This window comes from Triticum aestivum, chromosome 5A, assembly GCF_018294505.1.
Source record: "Triticum aestivum cultivar Chinese Spring chromosome 5A, IWGSC CS RefSeq v2.1, whole genome shotgun sequence".
NCBI classification, from domain to species: Eukaryota; Viridiplantae; Streptophyta; class Magnoliopsida; order Poales; family Poaceae; genus Triticum; species Triticum aestivum.
This window is the reverse complement of record NC_057806.1, coordinates 417459692-417478334: the sequence shown is the minus strand read 5'-3', so window position 1 is coordinate 417478334 and position 18643 is coordinate 417459692. Positions and strand designations below refer to the sequence as shown.

Genomic DNA, 18643 nt, shown 5'->3' with positions numbered 1-18643 from the left:
GAGCATCTTCATCTTCTTCCTCGTCTTCGGGGGAGGAGTGCGTCGCGGAGTTATCACACGATGAGTCCGATAACACCTGGCGTCGGGAACTCTTTCGGGTTCCCTTGGCCTTCTTGGTCTTCTCCGACACCTTGTAAGGAGCCGGAGTCAGCATCTCCATCAGGAGAGCGTCCACAGTGTCTTCGGGCAGAGGGGCCGGACAGTTAATCTGCCCCGACGTCTCCACCTAGTCCTGTCAAAGGCATGGAGCTCAGACCCCGCGCATGGTTAAGCTAGGGGAAATAAATATCCTACCGGATGTATAGAACTCACCGAATGCGCTCGGTGCTTCGCGCTTAGCTCGCGGTCCTCGGTGAGAGAGGGAGGGACCTCGGCGCCCTTGAACAGCACCTTCTAGACATCCTTGTGTGTCGTGTCGAAGAGCTCGCTCAGAGTCTGGTGCTGGGCCGGGTCGAACTCCCACAAGTTGAAGTCCAGTTGTTGGCACGGGAGGATCCGGCGGATGAGCATGACCTGGACTATGTTGACAAGCTTGAGCTTCTTGCCTGCCATATTTCGGATACATTTTTGGAGTCTGTCCAGCTCTACCGATGAACCCCAGGACAGGCCCTTCTCTTTTCAGGAGGTGAGCCATGTGGGGATTCCGGATCGAAACTTGGGGGAAGCCACCCATTTGGCGTCGTGCGGCTCGGTGATGTAGAACCACGCCGATTGCCACCCCTTTATGGTCTCCACGAAGGAGCCTTCAAGCCATATAACGTTGGGCATCTTGCCCACCATGGCTCCGCCGCATTCTGCTTGTTGGCCACCCACCACCTTCGGCTTGATATTGAAGGTCTTTAACCATAGGCCAAAGTGGGGCCGGATGTGGAGGAAAGCCTCACACACGACGATGAACGCCGAAATGTTGAGGACGAAGTTTGGGGCCAGATCATGGAAGTCCAGCCCGTAGTAGAACATGAGACCACGGACGAATGGATGGAGGGGAAACCCCAGTCCGCGGAGGAAGTGGTGGAGGAAGACTACCCTCTCGTGAGGTTCAGGGGTAGGAACGATCTGCCCCGCAGCGGGCAGCCGATGCGCGATATTCGCGGCCAAGTATCCGGCTCCGCGCAGCTTCTTGATGTGTCCCTCCGTAAACGGAGGAAGCCATCCATTTGCCTCCCGCTCCGGACATGATTGGAGAAGGTTGAGGGGAAGGATGTGGGCTTGGGCGTTGGAGCTCGAGTGCGCAAGAGTGGATGAGCAAGGAGGAAGAAGGCGTGGGTAGAAAAAGGTTAAACCTTGTCCCTTTATAAGGGCGGCCGAAACTATGCGCCCCCACTAGCCTGGTAAAACTCGCTTATCCCCCAAGCGCCGTAATCGATGGCGCGGTTGGGTTACCCACGCCCGTATTGATGAGAACCCCGTAATAAGGGGGACACAATCTCTGCTTTGACAAGACGTGTCAAAAAACTGCCTCGCGTTATGTGCGGGGCTAGTTAAAGGAAACGGTTCGAATAATCACCGGGCCATGGCATAATGTCATGTTGCCAACACGTGTCCGCAGATTAGATTTGTGGAAATATTATTCTCTTTATGGTGGTATGTGGAACTTATTTTACAGGGTCGGACACTATCCTTGTATTCAAATTCTTCCGTGGTGTATTCGGAGGAGGAACCCGCCTTGCAATGCCGAAGACAATACTGCGCGCCGGACTCATCGTCATTGAAGCCTGGTTCAGGGGCTACTGAGGGAGTCCTGGATTAGGGGGTCTCCGGACAGCCGGACTATATCCTTTGGCCAGACTGTTAGACTATGAAGATACAAGATTGAAGACTTCGTCTTGTGTCCGGATGGGACTCTACTTGGCGTGGAAGGCAAGCTAGGCAATACGGATATGTATATCTCCTCCTTTGTAACCGACCTTGTGTAACCCTAGCCCCCTCTGGTGTCTATATAAACCGGAGGGTTTTAGTCCGTAGGACAACATACAATCATACCATAGGCTAGCTTCTAGGGTTTAGCCTCTCCGATATCATGGTAGATCAACTCTTGTAATACTCATATCATCAAGAATAAATCAAGCAGGACGTAGGGTTTTACCTCCATCAAGAGGGCCCGAACCTGGGTAAAACATCGTGTCCCCTGCCTCCTGTTACCATCCGCCTTAGACGCACAGTTCGGGACCCCCTACCCGAGATCCGCCGGTTTTGACACCGACAGCGAGGTTACAATGCGGCTTCAGGAGAAGCAAGGTGAGTAACGTCTTGCTGTGTGCTTAGAAAGAACAAGCACTGCGGACTGACCGTAATGTTCAAATATGTGCAGGGGCCACAACCGAGGTGGCAGGCCGTTGAGCAGCAAGTCTCTCGGAAAAAGATCGAGGCCCGAGTCAAGGAGGTCCAACAGGAGTTCCAAGACATGGTGAAAAATGTGAGACCTTGGAGAATGATGCATCGGTTCAAAAGGCCGAACTCTCCAAGGCTCGTTAGAGCGCGGAGACCGCACGGAATGAGAGCCAAGCCGCCCTCCAGGATATCCAGGAGGCTAGGAAGATCACAGTGGGTAAGGCTTTTAAGATGCAAAGCAAGTATGCGGAGAAGCAATACCTTTTACTAACCCGGGTTCGGAGTTCCCCAGGGGCTTTTGCGGATTTACCACATAGCGTAGCAGACGCCGCAGAGTTCTACCGAGCCGAAGGAGGAGGTTTGACGGAGAAGCTCTTCTGGACGCAGTATGCGACGCCAGAGCATCCTGTGTCCTTCACCGATCAGCTGAAGCAGTTGGTGGAGCTGCACAGGGTGGCCGAACTAGCCATGAAGGATTTGATAATCCGGCTATGGCCAGCCGAAGCTATGCCCGGCAGCTACTTCGGACTTGTGAGGCGGCTAGTAGAAGCCTGTCCGCGGCTGGACGTCGTCAAGCGCTCTGCCTGTATTTAAGGTGCACGTATGGCCTTCTTGCTGCAAGATGTGGTGGGCGAAGGTGAACGTTGTTGAAGTTTCCAGCGGGCCTCCGGAGGGTAAGGAGCACCGCACACCTGAGAGATATTTTGCAGATGTCATAGAAGGGTCTCGACTTGCGGCGGCTCAATGTTCACGGGACATTATTTTTGAATGAATGTATTCATGTAGCCCGTGCATTGTATTATGGAAACAAAGTCTGTAATGTAATATTATTATGCTTTAATTGTTTCCTCCTATGCTGCCGTGTTATTTATCATCTGAGGGTTGGCCAGTCGTCGGCTTCTGCCCTCACGTAGGTAGTACGGAGGTGTTCGGGATGGGATCTAAACAATCTTGATCCAATTATATGGTCCTTTGGAGGAGTTGTTTAGCGCAACGAACAAGGCAATCAGACTGTACAGCTTAAACGCCCTCACTTAGCCATAGGAGTTTTATAATTAAGAACGTGCGCAGCCCCTGGTCCAGGCAAGGGTGCTGTCAGCATCTGATCGGGAATTGCCGATCCTTCGCGTGACGCGGAAGAAACCTCCAATGATTTTTCAACCCTCGAATAGCTGACCGGCTCTCGCCGTATCATGACAGTCAGTTTTCGGCTTTCTCTACTGAGGTGCTCATCCGGTCAAGGCCAGGGCACAATCAAAGTAGTTCTCCCTTTACTACCCTAGCCGATAGAGCGGAACATAGGGTAGCAAGCACAGGAGCCGGGCAACCCAACGACCAAAGACTTGATTCGGAGCCAATGCATATAATGCTAAATTCGGGGTGCCGAACTATATGTATAAAAAGTGTTCGGACTTTGCTGCCATATTGTGGGGCGATAAGCAGCCCCTGGCGAATATGAGACGTACAAAAGAGTACCGATACGGCTGATAAGCAGATCGAAATGAAATCAAGTAAAAAGCGAAAAACCATAGAAACTGGGCCGCAAATCATTTTTATCATAACTGAATGGATATGTCAAGGCGTATCTTATACAGATAGTGCACTAAACACCCGGACTATTTAACATGCCGGAATCAAGAGGGAGCAGGGTGCAGGTTCCGGGATAATAAGTAAAAATACCGTCAAGAAGAACCTATGGAGGGTACCCTGCACGCCTATGCTGCATGCCCCCTTCGAAGGAACTGGAGATCAGGCTCGTGGGAAAAGGAACCTGAAACCGAAAGAAAAAGGTGTGTCCGGGGTCGGTCTAGCCGAACTGTAGATCCTGGGTTAGCTTGTGCCTCTGTCGATGTCCATGGAATTTCGAGTGCATAATTATGTATGTGTGGTACGAATGTCACTACTTCATCGGGACTGAGACGAAGGCCGAATTGCTAATCGAGCTCTTGACGAGCCGTGCTGTCGTACTGCAGTGTAGTTCGGGACCTTTTGATGGTGTCCAGGGGCTCGGCACCACACTATGGTGCTGCTGGAGAAGGCCGCTCTGTACCTCTACTGCTAGGGCGGCAGTGTGCTCCTCTATTCGGAGGGAGCGTTCCATGTTGCCATTGACTGTGATGACGCCTCATGGGCCGGGCATCTTGAGCTTGAGATAAGCGTAGTGTGGCACTACGTTGAATTTTTCAAAGGTCTCAGACTTGTGTTTCGTTAAGTAGACATACCCATATCTACTCAAGTCATCAGTGAGGGTGAGAACATAACGATAGCCACCCCGAGCCTCAACATTCATTGGACCGCACACATCAATATGTATGATTTCCAATAAGTTGGTTGCTTGCTCCATTGTTCCGGAGAATGGAGTCTTGGTAATTTTGCCCATGAGGCATGGTTCGCACGTGTCAAATGATTCATAATCAGGAGACTCCAAAAGTCCATCTGCATGGAGTTTCTTCATGCGTTTGACACCAATGTGACCAAGGCAGCAGTGCCACAAGTATGTGGGACTATCATTATCAACCTTACATCTTTTGGTATTCACACTATGAATATGTGTAACATCACATTCGATATTAAATAAGAATAAACTATTGACCAGCGGGGCATGACCATAAAACATATCTCTCATATAAATAGAACAACCATTATTCTCGGATTTAAACGAGTAGCCATCTCGTATTAAACGAGATCCTGATACAATGTTCATGCTCAAAGCTGGCACTAAATAACAATTACCGAGGTTTAAAACTAATCCCGTAGGTAAATGCAGAGGTAGCGTGCCGACAGCGATCACATCGACCTTGGAACCATTCCCGACGTGCATCGTCACCTCGTCCTTCGCCAGTCTCCGCTTATTCCGCAGCTCCTGTTTTGAGTTACAAATATGAGCAACCGCACCGGTATCAAATACCCAGGAGCTACTAAGAGTACTAGTAAGGTACACATCAATAACATGTATATCACATATACCTTTGGTGTTGCCGGCCTTCTTGTCCGCTAAGTACTTGGGGCAGTTCCGCTTCCAGTGACCACTTCCCTTGCAATAAAAACACTCAGTCTCGGGCTTGGGTCCATTCTTTGGCTTCTTCCCGGCAGCTTGCTTACCGGGTGCGGCAACTCCCTTGCCGTCCTTCTTGAAGTTCTTTTTACCCTTGCCTTTCTTGAACTTAGTGGTTTTATTCACCATCAACACTTGATGTTCCTTTTTGATTTCCACCTCCGCTTATTTCAGCATTGAAAATATACCTCAGGAATGGTCTTTTCCATCCCCTGCATATTGAAGTTCATCACAAAGCTCTTGTAGCTAGGTGGGAGCGACTGAAGGATTATGTCAACGACCGCATCATCCGGGAGATTAACTCCCAGCTGAGAAAAGCGGTTGTGCAACCCAGACATTTTGAGTATGTGCTCGTTGACGGAACTATTCTCCTCCATCTTACAACTATAGAACTTTTCGGAGACTTCATATCTCTCAACCCGGCATGAGCTTGGAAAACCATTTTCAGCTCTTGGAACATCTCATATGCTCCGCGTTGCTCAAAACACTTCTGGAGCCCCGGTTCTAAGCTGTAAAGCATGTCGCACTGAACCAGGGAGTAATCATCAGCACGGGACTGCCAAGCGTTCATAACGTCTTGGTTTGCTGGGGGTGGTGCTTCAAGGACATATGCTTTCTTGGCAGCTATGAGGATGATCCTCAAGTTCCGGCCCCAGTCCGTATAGTTGCTACCATCGTCTTTCAGCTTGGTTTTCTCTAGGAACGCGTTGAAGTTGAGGACAACGTTAGCGTGGGCCATTTGATCTACAAGACATATTGTAAAGATTTTAGACTAAGTTCATGATAATTAAGTTCATCTATTTAAAATTATTCAATGAACTCCCACTCAGATAGACATCCCTCTAGTCATCTAAGTGATACATGATCCGATTCAACTAGGCCATGTCCGATCATCACGTGAGACGGACTAGTCATCATCGGTGAACATCTTCATGTTGATCGTATCTTCTATACGACTCATGTTCGACCTTTCGGTCTTCCGTGTTCCGAGTCCATGTCTGTACATGCTAGGCTCGTCAAGTCAACCTAAGTGTTTCGCGTGTGTAAATCTGGCTTACACCCGTTGTATGCGAACGTTAGAACCATCACACCCGATCATCACGTGGTGCTTCGGAACAACGGACCTTAGCAATGGTGCACAGTTAGGGGGAACACTTTCTTGAAATTATTGTGAGGGATCATCTTATTTATGCTACCGCCGTTCTAAGCAAATAAGATGTAAAACATGATAAACATCACATGCAATCAAATAGTGACATGATATGGCCAATATCATTTTGCTCCTTTTGATCTCCATCTTCGGGGCGCCATGATCATCGTCATCACCGGCATGACACCATGATCTCCATCATCATGATCTCAATCATCGTGTCTTCATGAAGTTGTCTCGTCAACTATTACTTCTACTACTATGGCTAACAGTTAGCGATAAAGTAAAGTAATTACATGACGTATAAGTTGACACGCAGGTCATAAATAAATTAAGATAACTCCTATGGCTCTTGCCGGTTGTCATACTCATCGACATGCAAGTCGTGATTCCTATTACAAGAACATGATCAATCTCATACATCACATATATCATTCATCACATCCTTTTGGCCATATCATATCACACGGCATATGCTGCAAAAACAAGTTAGACGTCCTCTAATTGTTGTTGCAAGTTTTTACGTGGCTGCTATAGGTTTCTAGCAAGAACGTTTCTTACCTACACCAAAACCACAACGTGATATGCCAATTTCTATTTACCCTTCATAAGGACCCATTCCATCGAATCGGATCCGACTAAAGTGGGAGAGACAGACACCCGCTAGCCACCTTATGCAACTAGTGCATGTCAGTCGGTGGAACCAGTCTCACGTAAGCGTACGTGTAAGGTCGGTCTAGGCCGCTTCATCCCACGATGCCGCCGAATCAAGATAAGACTAGTAACGGCAAGTAAATTGACAAAATCGACGCCCACAACAACTTGTGTTCTACTCGTGCATAGAAACTACGCATAGACCTAGCTCATGATGCCACTGTTGGGGATCATAGCAGAAATTTAAATTTTTCTACGCATCACCAAGATCAATCTATGGAGTCATCTAGCAACGAGGGAAGATGAGTGCATCTACATACCCTTGTAGATCGCGAGCGGAAGAGTTCAAGAGAACGGGGATGATGGAGTCGTACTCATCGTGATCCATATCACCGATGATCTTAGCGCCAAATGGATGGCACCTCCGCGTTCAACACACGTACGGAGCGAGGACATCTCCCGCGCCTTGATCCAGCAAGGAGGAGGGAGAGGTTGAGGAAGAGGGCTCCAATAGCAGCACGACGGCGTGGTGGTGGTGGAGCAGCAGTACTCCGGCAGGGCTTCGCCAAGCTCTTGCGGAGGAGGAGAGGTGTTGGGGAGGGGAGGGGCTGCGCCTTGGCTGTGGTGGTCAGCCCTCCCCTTGCCCCTCTATTTATAGGGGAAGGAGGAAGGGGTCGGGCCCCTCTAGATGAGATCTAGAGGGGGGCGGCAGCCAAGGGGAGGGGGCTTGCCCCCCAAGCAAGGGGGGCGCCCCCTTTAGGGTTTCCCCCCCCAACCCTATGCGCATGGGCCCAAGGGGGGATGCTCCCAGCCCATGTAGGGCTGGTTCCCTTTCCTTTACGGCCCATTAGGCCCTCCGAGAGAGGTGGCCCCTCCCGGTGGCCCCCCGGAACCCCTCCGGTGGCCCCAGTACAATACCGATATGCCCCCGAACCTTTCTGGTGACCGTATGACAACTTCCTACATATAAATCTTCACCTCTGGACCATTCCGGAACTCCTCATGACGTCCGGGATCTCATCCGGGACTCCGAAAAACATTCGGTAATCACATATAAGTCTTCCTAATAACCCTAGCGTCATCGAACCTTAAGTGTGTAGACCCTACGGGTTCGGGAACCATGCAGACATGACCGAGAAAACTCTCCGGCCGATAACCAACAGCGGGATCTGGATACCCATGTTGGCTCCCACATGTTCCACGATGATCTCATCGGATGAACCATGATGTCGAGGATTCAAGCAATCCCGTATACAATTCCCTTTGTCAATCGGTACGTTACTTGCCCGAGATTCGATCGTCGGTATCCCAATACCTTGTTCAATCTCGTTACCGGCAAGTCACTTTACTCGTTCCGTAATGCATGATCCCGTGACCAACTACTTAGTCACACTGAGCTCATTATGATGATGCATTACCGAGTGGTCCTAGAGATACCTCTCTGTCATACGGAGTGACAAATCCCAGTCTCGATTCCTGCCAACCCAACAGACACTTTCGGAGATACCTGTAGTGTACCTTTATAGCCACCCAGTTACGTTGTGACGTTTGGTACACCCAAAGCACTCCTACTGTATCCGGGAGTTGCACAATCTCATGGTCTAAGGAAATGATACTTGACACTTAGAAAAGCTCTAGAAGACGAACTACACGATCTTGTGCTATGCTTAGGATTGGGTCTTGTCCATCACATCATTCTCCTAATGATGTGATCCCGTTATCAATGACATCCAATGTCCATGGTCAGGAAACTGTAACCATCTATTGATCAACGAGCTAGTCAACTAGAGGCTCACTAGGGACATGTTGTGGTCTATGTATTCACACATGTATTACGATTTCCGGATAACACAATTATAGCATGAACAATAGACAATTATCATGAACAAGGAAATATAATAATAACCATTTTATTATTGCCTCTAGGGCATATTTCCAACATGATGGGCCCAGACCCCTGCGCGCTTAGGATTTAGACCGAGTTGTCTCTAGAACTTGTCTGGGTGTGTTTTATTAAGTATCCGGTTCTAGTTGTCATAAGGTCGAAGTACAACTCCGGGTCGTCCTTTTACCGAGGGACACGACTATTCAAATAGATAAACTTCCTTGCAGGGATGCACCACATTACCCAACATTCTCGATCACTCTGGCTGGACACACTTTCCTGGGTCATGCCCGGCCTCGGAAGATCAACACGTCACAACCCCACCTAGGGCTAACAGATAGGTCAGCACACCGGTCTAAATCCACCAATGTTTTAAATAGCCGGCTATAGCTCCGCTATAGCCCGCTATATAGCCTTTTAACTAGGGTACCGCTAAATGGTCCCATGTACAAATAGCCCGCTATAGATTCGCTATAGCTGATTTTGAGGTTCGCCGCTATTTGGCAATAGCCCGCTATTTAAAACATTGACGATGATACTTGGTGAACTTACCAGCTACTCTCTTCTATATGCTTCAAGATGGAGGCTGCCAGAAGTGTAGTCTTTGATAGGACTAGCTATCCCCCTCTTATTCTAGCATTCTCCAGTTTAGTCCACAGATACTACCCATTTCATTGATACCATTGCATATGTAGTGTAGATCCTTACTTGCGAGTACTTTGGATGAGTACTCATGGTTGCTTTGCTCCCTCTTTTCCCCCTTTCCATTCTTCTCGGTTGTCGCAATCAAATGTTGGATCCCAGGAGCCAGACGCCACCGACGGTGACTCCTACTACACCGGAGGTGCCTACTACTAAGTGTAGGCCGCCGTCGGCGACCATGAGTAGTTTAGGAGGATCCCAGGCAGGAGGCATGTGCCTCTTTCGATTTGTATCCTAGTTTGTGCTAGCCATCTTATGGCACCTTGTTTAACTTATGTATGTACTCAGATAGTGTTGCTTCCGAAGACTCGTATTCGAGCCTTCGAGGCCCCTGGCTTGTATTATGATGCTTGTATGACTTATTTGTTTTTAGAGTAGTGTTGTGATATCTTCCCATGAGTCCCTGATCTTGATCGTACACGTTTGTGTGCATGATTAGTGTACGATTGAATCGGGGGTGTCACACCCCACCTCTTTTGTTGTCATATGTGAACCATACCCCCAACAAAGCCCAAATCAGTGAGCTCACAAACCTCGATACATGTCGCGGAAAACTAGCATTTGAACTAGAGAAAACGGTGTAATCAAGAAATGTTCAAAATCAGATGATCAAAACTAGCAAGGGAAAGGTGGGTTGGGGAGAGTGACCCACTAGAAACCCTTGTTGCCGTCAAGTTGCCCGTGGGGCGACCCAAGGGCCAAAATGTTTTTCTAGGATGATTTTCTTCAGTTTTTATAACTAGCCAGACAATTATATTATGAAATGATAAGTGTTTTTCCTTGTTGCAAAAAACGTTTCCTTGAATGCCTAAACTATATTTGTAGTTGGGCAACTAATTAACTTGGCACTAATATTTTTTTCCTAAAAAACATGGTAGGAGTGCTTTGTGTGGGCTGTTGTACCCTAGCAAGAGTTTAAGAGGTTGTGTCTTGCGTGAATGATGCCAGCTACTTTTGTAAAGTAACAACGCAAGGTCGAAATGATTATACACTTGTTGCGGCTATGTTTTGTTTGTCACACTAGCACCAAAACCCAAGGAGAAGATCATGGGTTATCGCACAGATCCGAAGTTGATACCTACGCCTATAAGAAAAGACCTACTACTTTTTTCTGAAGTCAAACGATGTAAAGTTGACTAAGTTTATAGCAAAAGCTATCAAAAACTATGATATAAAATTAATATCATTAGATGCACATTGAAATGTTTTCATATTATATATTTCAAATTTTAATTGTTAATGGTTTTACCTACAAACTTGATCATACTATGCATCATTTGACTTCAGACAAAAATTGTAGGACTTCTTTTTTAGAGACAGATAGAGTGGTAATATTCTAGTTTCAAATGATTGAGCATCGTCTTGTTCAAAAAATAAAGATTATTGTCCTTTTTTTTAATGTAATGGACATCTCTCCTAGGTTCCGTTTCTGGCTAGCCTTGGCCAGCGTGTTGGATATGACCTCGGGCAGTGTCGCTCCCTCTCCCACGTAATCACATACTTTCGCATTTTCTCTGGTCTTATTCCCGAATCTGCTTCACCTCGCACAAGCACAAGCAGAGAACAATGGTCTGATCTAGGCGAAGTAAGGTGGAGGACTGAAGCGATAGGAAACAATTTTCTCCAATCAACATTTGATGTTGCTCTATCTACACCACTTTGACATTTGCAGCTCCACATCTTTTGTTGTCATACATGAACCGTGGCCCAACAAAGCCCAAATCAGTGAGCTCACAAATCTCGAACTTGTCTCGAAAAACTAGCATTTGACCAGGAGAACGTGGTGTAATCGAGAAATGCTAAAAGTCAGATGATCAGAACTAGCAATGCAAAGGGGGGTTGGAGAGAATGGCCCGATGGAAACCCTTGCCCTCAAGTCACCCGCGGGGCGACCCTAGGGCCAAAATGTTTTTTAGGGAGCAATGATTTTTGCAAAAAAGAGACAATTATATATTAAAATAGTAAATATTTTTCCTTGTTACAAAAAAAAAAGGTTCCTTAAATACCTGGACTATATTTGTAGCTGGGCAACTAATTAACTTGGCACCAATGTTTTTTTTCCTCGAAAAAAAACTTGGTAGGATAGCTTTGTCTGGGCTGTTGTGCTCTGGCAAGAGTTTGGGAGGTTGTGTCTTGCGTGAATGATATCCAACTGCTTTTGTAAAGTAACAACACGAGATCCAAATGATTCTAAACTTGCTGTGGTTGTGTTTTGTCCGTGACACTAGCACCGAAAACCAAAGAGAACATCATGTCTTTTTTGCGATAGATCATGGGTTATCACAAACATCCGAGGTCGACATGATGTACTCCCTCTGCCTCTAAAAAAACCCTACTACAATTCTTTTTTCTGAAATCAAATGATGTGATGTTTGACAAAGTTTGAAGTTTGTAGCAAAAGCTAACAAAAACTACGATATAAAATTAATATCATTAGCCGCACAATGAAATATTTCCATATTATCTATTTCAGATTGTAATTGTTAATGGGTTTCCCTACAAACTTTATAACACTATGCATCATTTGACTTCAAATAAAAATTGTAGGTCTTCTTTCCAGAGACGGAGGGAGCTAGTAGTAATATTCTACTTTCAAATGATTGGGCACCGTCTTGTTGAAAAAAGGACTATTGTCTTTTTTTAATGTAATGAGTTGGTTAAGCCAAATGTGCTAGTTACTCACTCTCATCGATCTGGATCAAATGAGGTTGCATTGTGAAGAAAAGGAAGAAATAAAACACCACCCTGTCATATTCTTCTTCCTCCGACGACAAGATTGGTATCATTCGGAGCAACTGCCCAAGCAACCGCACCTCTTTATTCCCTGCGTCACCGAGCAAAAAGCTGGCTTGGCCTCCGCGCTACTAACCGTATAAGAGGGCCCTCGAAATGCATCCCATTTCACAACATATGTGCACAGCAGGACCAACTTGACCATCACCTTGTCTTCCCTACGTCTTGCTACAGACAAGCAGCTGCAATGTCGACGGTCAGCTCTTGCTCCCTCCTGAGCGGCCGGCCGGCGGCCGCACCATCGCGCTCCTCCGGCAATCGGTTTCCACCGACTACGGGGAAGGCTGCCGCGGTCGCTCTCCCTTGTTTCCAGCGGCAGTCCAGGCCCTCCTCCGTGTGCTGTGCAAGCAACCCAAAAGGAGATCAGCACGTGCCAAAGACGGATTTGCCACCGTTCAGCATCTCCCCCGTCGGTAAGATATAATAACTTCATTTATACCCCGTGCACCACACTGATCGTCGTGTCACTCACTCACTCACACAACGAATTTGTGTCGATTAGCCCTGCTGCGCCCCGGGTCGCCGCAGGGGGAGCGGTGGCAGATCAAGGAGGGGCCCGAGGCCGTGAGCATGTGGTTCGAGGTGCCGGGCCTGTCCAAGGAGGACCTCGTCGTGGAGCTGGACGAGGACGTGCTCGTCATACGGAAGATGAAGGCCAAGGCGGAGACGGCGGCTGGGACGACAGACGCTGGCGGCAGCGCGAGCTCCAAGGACGCGGCCGGGGCGGCAGCGCAAGACGGTGACATGTACGCGCGGCTACTCGTCCCGGCGGGCTACAACAAGGAGACCGCCAAGGCGGAGCTCGCCTCCGGCGTTCTGAAGGTTACCATTGATAAAGTGAAGGAGCTCGCACGCAGGAGGATCAGTGTCGACATCGACGTCAAGTAGAACAACTGCTTTGCATGCATAATGCATACGCATGGGCATCTCTACGTACGTTGACGCCCATTGCATCGAGGGAGAAATTGTCCAAGAGACCCATGAAAAACTTCTTCATATGTGCTTTTGTTCCTACTTAAATAAGGTCAAGTATTATGCATGTATCATGTATCACTTGTTTTTCAACCACGCATACAATTATTGATAAAACTGAACATTTGTTGTGCTCTATAAAAATGTATTTATTGTGTTTGTGAGGAGATATGCTAGACACACGGAGAAGTTTTCACAGACCAGCCCTATGTCACGTGTTTGACAAATTGTCAAAGTCATGCCAACTGAATGAAGGTCCAACCAAAATGTCCACAAGTGAAAGAAAAAAACTGTAAAACATGAAATTATCTAATGATGAAGATCCAAGTAAAATAAGCTCGTTAGGTGGAGGGACATGTTTATTTTTGAGCATCAGTACAGACACAAGCGCTCATATACACGCGCATAGACTCACCCCTATGAACGCACACACGCACACCCTACCCATATGAGCACCTCCGAGAGACTGAGCCGACATATCATCTTGAGATTTACGAAGTCATCGTAGGCGCCTCGTCGTCGACGGGAACGTCTCCTCCCACTGAAAACGCATCGCCGGTGGGTTGGGGATACCACTGTCCACCTAACCAACTCAACCACAGGTTGATTCGCGATGGAGGGACATGTTGGAGCTAGCTTTACCATGAACCTTTTGGTCTCAACCAAGGGTGGATTCTACCATGGACCATGAATCACCACTATTTCCTAGTCTACCATGAAGAAAGTGGACCAAATTTTACTATGGTAGCCTTCCTATCTACCATCACACCATGGTAGCCTTCGTCACCTATCAAGGACCCTAACCTATATAAGCCCCATGGGCATGTAACTATCGTTTGAACAGAACGCAACGGGAAAGACCTCAAAAGGACACGAGAAGGGATTAGGGAGAGGAGTCATCTCCGAGTGGGACCTCGAAAGGCTTGGAGTGATGACAAGAAAGGGAGCATCAAGGTGGGGTAGTCTTCGACCCGAGCCACTAGTTGAGCACTTCTCACATCATAAGGGAGAGGATTCTGGACGCAGGCTTGTCTTTGATGAAAGTCGCCTAGTTAAGAAGTTCCTTCATCACCACTCTCAATAGACATAGATGAGATATTGTAAGAGTTGCACTGTACAATGGAAGTTGGTAGCTTGAATAATGTTATACACTCTGAATAAGTTGTTTATGATAATTATTGCTCATGGATTCAATCTACAATGTTAGAATAAATCCGAGGCATACCGTTGATCATCCGAGGACCAAGCAATCACACGAACACGACATCGAGATTTGTTAACGAGGTTCACCGATATGGCTACATCTCCGGAGCCTGACTATGGGCGCTCCTCCCCATGACACCGCTACAATACCGCACCCGGTCGCTCTGGACACCGGCACATGCCGCCAGCTTCCCTTGCGTTCCGGTGTTATTATGTTGGCATAGATTACTCGTGTGTCTACCCCTGCTATATAAGAGAGGCCTAGAATACAAGTGTCCTACTTGGACACGACTCCACATCCTATATAAACACAATACAACTCATAGTCCAACTGTAACCTACCTTGTACACTATATTCGACACAACTCCAACAAACTCCACCTTGGAGAATATTCTCCACCACCTTGAATTCGTCAATGCGTCAAACTTCCATGTACATTGGACTTGAGTTTATCCCGTGAGCACCGGTACTACTCCAAGACTCCATGTGACTCCACCTGCAACTTCTAGTCCCTTCTTTTCTTGACCACAGTCAACGCTAGAGCAAAATTAAGTTCCGTGTTGCTCTAGTTTGTGCTCCCAATTTTCAGAGTATCCGTCCAACGCCATCACACACTGATCACTGACCTGCGTGAAAGTGAACAACTCACATATTGGGTTGTAACGCCCTCGATGCGGCTATATCTCCCACGTGTCGAAGCACGACTTAGAGGCATAACCACATTGAAAGCAATGTTGCAAGTGAGGTAATCTTCACAACAACCCATGTAATACAATAAGGGAAAAGGATACATAGTTGGCTTACACTCGCCACATCACACAAATAGCATAAATAAGTCATTACATTCATTCAGATACACTCAAGGTCCGACTATAGAATCAAAAAGAAGATAAACCCCAAAAGCAACATAGTCCCCGATCGCCCCAACTGGGCACCACTACTGATCATCTGGGAAAGACACGTAGTATTGTCCCAAGTCCTCATCGAACTCCCACTTGAGCTCAGTTGAATCTCCTGGAATGGTATCATCGGTCCCTGCATCTGGTTTTGGAAGGAATCTGTGAGTCACGGGGACTCGGTAATCTCACACCCTCGCGATCAAGACTATTTAAGCTCATAGGTAAGGCAAAAGGTATGAGGTGGAGCTGCACCAAGCAACTAGCATATATGGTAGCTAACATACGCAAATGAGAGCGAGAAGAGGAGGCAAAAGCACGGTCGAACAACTATGATCAAGAAGTGATCCTAGAACAACCTACGATCAAGCATTACTCCAACATCATGTTCACTTCCCGGACTCCGCCGAGAAGAGACCATCACGGCTACACACGCGGTTGATGCATTTTATATTAAGTTAAGTTTCAGGTTATCTACAACCGGACATTAACAAATTCCCATCTGCCCATAACCGCGGGCACGGCTTTCGAAAGATCAAATTCCTGCAGGGGTGTCCCAACTTAGCCCATCACAAGCTCTCACGGTCAATGAAGGATATTCCTTCTCTCAAGACAATCCGATCAGACTCGGCATCCCGGTTACAAGACATCTCGACAATGGTAAAACAAGTCCAGCAACACCGCCCGAATGTGCCGACAAATCCCGATAGGAGCTGCACATATCTTGTTCTCAGGGCACACTCAGATAGGTCAAGCTACAAGTAAAACCAGCCCTCGAGTTTCCCCGAGGTGGCCCCGCAGGCTGCCCAGTTCGGACCAACACTCAGAGGAGCACTGGCCCAGGGGGTTTAAATAAAGATGACCCTCGGCCTCCGGAAACCCAAGGGAAAAAGAGGCTAGGTGGTGAATAGTAAAACCAAGATTGGGCATTGCTGGAGGAGTTTTATTCAAGGCGAACTGTCAAGGGGTTCCCATTATAACCCAACCGTGTAAGGAACGTAAAATCTGGGAACATAACACCGATATGACGGAAACTAGGGCGGCAAGAGTGGAACAAAACACCAGGCATAAGGCCGAACCTTCCACCCTTTACCAAGTATATAGGTGCATTAAGATAGACAAGATAATATAATGATATCCCAACAATAAACAAGTTCCAACAAGGAACAAACTCCAATCTTCATCTGCAACTAGCAACGCTATAAGAGGGGCTGAGCAAAGCGGTAACATAGCCAAACAACGGTTTGCTAGGACAAGGTGGGTTAGAGGCTTGACATGGCAATATGGGAGGCATGATAAGCAAGTGGTAGGTATCATAGCATAGGCATAGCAAAAGAGCAAGCATCTAGCAAGCAAAGATTGAATTGATTTCGAGGGTATGGTCATCTTGCCTGTAAAGTTCTCAGAGTTGACTTGATCCTCGTAAGCGAACTCAACGGGCTCCTCGATCACGTACTCGTCTCCCGGCTCTACCCAAGCAAGAACAACAAGCAAAAGGAACACAATCAACCACGTGCAATGCTCAAGCAACATGATGCAAACATGGTATGATATGCGGGATGCAACATGTGATGCATATGCATGATTTGGAAAGGAATGATTGAACCTGGCCTCAACTTGGAAAACTAAGAGTGCCACTGGAAAGAGGAGTTAATTTCGGTCGAAATCAATATAAAGATCACCGGAATCGGATGCACGGTTTGGAAATGATAAGCAAAACAAATATGGCACTGGTCTGCAATTAACAGCACGAGACCATCTAAATGCATCAAGAACAACATGCTACAGCACTCCAACATGAAAACAAAATACATGGCAGGGATCCACTCATGATTCTTGACAAAAGATGAACACTGAGCTACGGCTAATTCAATCAATAGCAGGCTCAAACAAGCATGGCAAAAGTGCAAAAGATTACAGGTTTCAGACTTGGTGACAAACTGGAACATGGCAAAACAGATAACAAGTAGGCATGTTTATGAGCTCAATGCACTCACCACAAAGCAAGACATGACAAACTAAGCATACATCCAGCAATTAGACATGGCATAGAAGCTGAACATGGCTAGAACAACAACATAGCATGCACAGATCAACTACAACAAGCTCGGCAAAAGCGCTAAACATGTTAACAATCTTCCAGGAACATCTTATAGCAAAAGTAGAGCTCGATTGACTAAAGCTAGGGTGCTCCATAAATGCAAACAAAGACATGGCTGGATAGAGCATCACAATATCTACAAAACATCTTTACTGATCATGCTCAAAAGATGCACGGATCACTAGAAAGCAACATGAACACATGGCATAAAAATTACAGCATGGCAATGACTTAGAATATTTCTAAGTCCCTGAAATCAGCAACATTAAGTAAGCTACTTAGCATGCTTGTGCTAGTCACCACAGAGATCACAAAAATACATGGAATACACCCCTGTAAAGATGGCATGGCATACTTCAAAACACATGTAGAGCTCAAGATCATAGCATGCACACATTAATCATGGCAAATATGACAAAAGTGCATTTGCTGATATGAATCTAAAACTAACATCACACAGCCCTCTTCCAACAGTATTTCGAGCATCAAGATGAGCTCAAATGAAAATGATGCAGTGAGATGAAGTGGAGTGCTCGACGAGACGAACATTTCCATATGCTACACGCACGAATCGGAGCCACGGTGATGAAGTTATATTGCGACAAATATAGCCAAAATAATTAGGGTTTCAGGGAGAAAGTCAACCGAGAAGTGGATCTCAGATCGGGCGTGCACTGTAGCAGGTACTGTAGCAGCGGCGGAATCTCGCCGGAAACAGCGAGGACGACAGCGACCGGCGGGGATCGAGGCGCGGGGAGGCCGGGGAGGCGCGGGGAGGCCGGGGAGGCGCGGGGCGGCACGGTGCTCGGTGCAGGGCGGCGCTAGGCAGCTCCCGTGGCGTGGACGCGCGGTGGCGAGGGCTGCCGGCGTCGGGACGGCGCCGGAGTGAGGAGGCGGCCG

The 18643-nt window shown here is 47.3% G+C and overlaps 1 protein-coding gene across 1 annotated transcript; it reads left to right on the top strand.

The window, feature by feature from the left end:
- The first annotated feature begins 12686 nt into the window (after positions 1-12686).
- LOC123107037 (small heat shock protein, chloroplastic-like) lies at positions 12687-13668 on the top strand. Its single transcript, XM_044529047.1, has 2 exons — positions 12687-12983; positions 13073-13668. The coding sequence occupies exons 1-2, from the start codon at positions 12758-12760 to the stop codon at positions 13456-13458; spliced, it is 612 nt and encodes a 203-aa protein (XP_044384982.1). The 5' UTR covers positions 12687-12757; the 3' UTR covers positions 13459-13668.
- Positions 13669-18643: the final 4975 nt, after the last annotated feature.